The sequence below is a fragment of the Penaeus monodon genome, chromosome 19 (genome assembly GCF_015228065.2).
Source record: "Penaeus monodon isolate SGIC_2016 chromosome 19, NSTDA_Pmon_1, whole genome shotgun sequence".
In the NCBI taxonomy this organism is placed as follows: Eukaryota; Metazoa; Arthropoda; class Malacostraca; order Decapoda; family Penaeidae; genus Penaeus; species Penaeus monodon.
In genome coordinates this window covers 5578284-5581408 of record NC_051404.1, presented here as the reverse complement: position 1 = coordinate 5581408, position 3125 = coordinate 5578284, and the positions used below count along the sequence as shown (strand labels likewise).

The 3125-nt window shown below is 43.2% G+C and overlaps 1 protein-coding gene across 1 annotated transcript in view; it reads left to right on the top strand.

The window, feature by feature from the left end:
* The window catches only part of LOC119585016 (dual oxidase-like), a gene marked incomplete in the record, with an annotated part of 144657 nt that overhangs the window by 139817 nt on the left and 1715 nt on the right, over window positions 1-3125 (top strand). Inside the window, 6 exon segments of the mRNA XM_037933631.1 lie at window positions 25-215; window positions 713-896; window positions 1121-1289; window positions 1588-1725; window positions 2124-2334; window positions 2708-2872. Of these exon segments, the coding sequence (XP_037789559.1) occupies window positions 25-215; window positions 713-896; window positions 1121-1289; window positions 1588-1725; window positions 2124-2334; window positions 2708-2872 (1058 nt within the window).

Sequence of the window (3125 nt, the reverse complement as noted above, 5' to 3'; positions counted from 1 at the left end):
CACTCATTCCTCCCCACTTTGCAGACTACTCCTTCATGGCGGAGCACACTGACCTGCGACACATCATGGGCGTGGGCATTGCCATCACGAGGGGCGCCGCCGCCTCCCTGTCCTTCTGCTACTCCCTGCTTCTGCTCACCATGTCCAGGAACCTCATCACCAAGCTCAAGGACTTCAGTTTCCAGCAGTACATTCCCCTCGACTCGCACATCCAGGTGAGGAGGACGCTTTCGAGGGGCGTCCGTTGCTTCTGGTGGCGTTGCTGTGTGGGATATATGTTTTTTTCTTTCTTTCTTTTCTTTTTCGTTTTTTTCTTTTCTTTTTCTAGTCTTTGGCTTTGTCTTTTTTTCTTTCTTTCTCTTTTTGTCTTTTTCTTTCTTTCTTTCTCTTTTTGTTTCTTGGTTTGCTTGTCGTCTGTTCTGAAGTCAGAGTAGCTTTGCCCTTTGATCTTTTTGAACTTTTGTATTTGTTATCAAAGTGCATTACATAGTTCTATATGGTGCCTTTTTTTGTCATATTTTGTATTCTTCTTGAAAATGGGATGGATGTCTTGATTTAAAATTCGTGTAATTTTTAAAGATTTTATTTACAGATTTTATTATAACCTAGACATTTACCCTGATAAACATTGTGATATTTGCCGCTATGTTGTCGATTCTGCCAAGACTGGTGATTTTACGTGTAAATCCATTTTCTCTCCATCCGTAAACAGTTCCACAAGATCGTTGCGTGCACGGCGCTGTTCTTCAGTATTCTTCACAGCTGCGGCCACTTGGTCAACTTCTACCACGTGTCGACGCAGCCGGTGGAGAACCTCAGGTGTCTGACGCAGGAAATCTCCTTCGCCTCCGACCAAAAGCCGACCGTGGGCTACTGGCTCTTCCAGACCATCACAGGTGGGTGCTCGGGGCGGCGCTGTTGCTGTGTGGTGGCAGCGGCTTGGGAGGTGGATTCGCGTCTGTGATGTTGGACTAAATGTGTTGCAAGTTTCTAAAGTTAAAGAGGGCAAATTATGAGTTTGCAAACTATAGGTTTCACAAAAATCACCTCTACTCTTTTTTCACAGACAATAATGATATTAAAAGGAGTCCAAAATATAACATGTAACTATCCCTAACAGGTCTGACCGGCGTGGCGCTGTTTATTATCATGTGCATCATCTTCATTTTCGCGCACCCGATCATACGAAGGAAGGCGTACAAGTTCTTCTGGGCTGCACATCAGCTGTACATCCTGCTATATATCCTCAGTCTGCTGCACGGACTGGCTCGTCTCACGGGAGCGCCCAGGTTTGTATCGCCTCCGTTTTGGTTCTCTTTTTAAACTGTTACTTACTTTGTTATTACTGTTTGTGGATCTGGATTTTGCTGTTATAGTTTTACGTCCTCTGGTCCTGCCCCTGATCCAATTTTGTTGTACATTCAGATTCAGGAAATGATATGCATCACCCAGTCATTATTTTTAGGTTCTAGTTAAAATAATGTCTTTATTTTTACTTTGTAATTAATGATAATGTTACAATTGTTTCCTTGTGTTCTAAAAAATATTCTTTTATGATGATTTATATATACACATCTATTTATTTAGGTTCTGGATCTTCTTCGTTGGCCCGGGCATCATTTACACGCTGGACAAGATCATCAGCCTTCGCACACGTTATATGGAATTGGATATCATTGAGACGGAATTGCTGCCCTCGGATGTGGTCAAGGTCAAGTTCTACAGGTGAGATTGGCGTCTTTGGTGGGACGCTGTTGCTCTTGGGTCGCGCATAAGAGGGGGCTCTGGAGCATGAGTCTTGGTCTTTTTCGTCTTCAGGTCAATTTCTAGTCAAAATCTGGAATAGAAAATTGCCTTATTAGTCAATCTGAAGGATAGAGGACCCTTTTAGTCAGAGTGAAGGACAGAAAAGTGCCGTGCAGTCAGTCATGTCCAGTCCTTCTTTTCTTTCTGTTTCTTTTTAGCATTGAGAAAATAGATTTTACCTTTTGAGTATGCATATATTCGAGTATATAGTCATGAGTAAATTTATACCATTACATAATTATGAGTACAAAGTTACATGGTACATATCTACAAGTACACGCTTCTGGGCACACATTTACTTCGATCTCGCTCTCCAGGCCTCCCAACTTCAAGTACCTGAGCGGCCAGTGGGTTCGCCTCAACTGCACCGCTTTCAGGCAGTCAGAATACCATTCGTTCACCCTCACCTCAGCGCCCCACGAGAACTTCCTGTCGTGCCACATCAAAGCCCAAGGACCGTGGACGTGGAAGCTGAGGAAGTTCTTCGACCCGCATAATTATGTTCACGATGAGGAGAACCCGCCCAAGGTAAGTTGATGGCGGTGAAGGAGAGGAGAAACAGAGTCAGGTTCTTCGGGAGAAGCTAATTCTTTTTAATGTGTGAAGTCCTCGCATTATCACATAGGCTAGAGACAAAAAAATTAACACTTTAAGGGTTTAGTTATGAGGTCTCAAGGCACATAAAGGTTATTGAATAACTCGAATGAAAAAAAAAAACTTTTCTTCAATTGCGAATGGCAGATATTGATAATGTCTGAAGAATACGAATTCCGAACGTGAGATCTTCACTTCATGCAACCCTCGGTTTGATAAAACACCGTCACATCGTCTATTAACTCCTTCCTTCCCTTTTCGTAGCCCAGGGACCTCCTAACTGAGTCCTTACTCGCCTCGCCCACAGATCCGTCTGGAAGGCCCCTTCGGCGGCGGCAACCAGGACTGGTACAAGTTCGAGGTCGCGGTGATGGTCGGTGGAGGCATCGGCGTCACGCCCTACGCCTCCATCCTCAACGATCTCGTCTTCGGAACGTCGACCAACCGCTACTCGGGGGTTTCGTGTAAGAAGGTTGGTAGAAATATTGATATGAATCTACTTTTAATCAAACGGTGTAGGATTGTTGTGTGTGGGACTGACATTTTGTGATTTTGTTTTTTGTTTGAGGTAAGCTTCGTTGATTTGGTGTTTTCCTCGTTTCTTTTTCGTGTTTCAAAATCATCCATCTAGTCTTACATATGAATATTAAAATATATATATTGTATACAGCATTCCACATCATGAACTGTTAAAAATCAGTGGATTTTCTTCATTTATGAGAAGG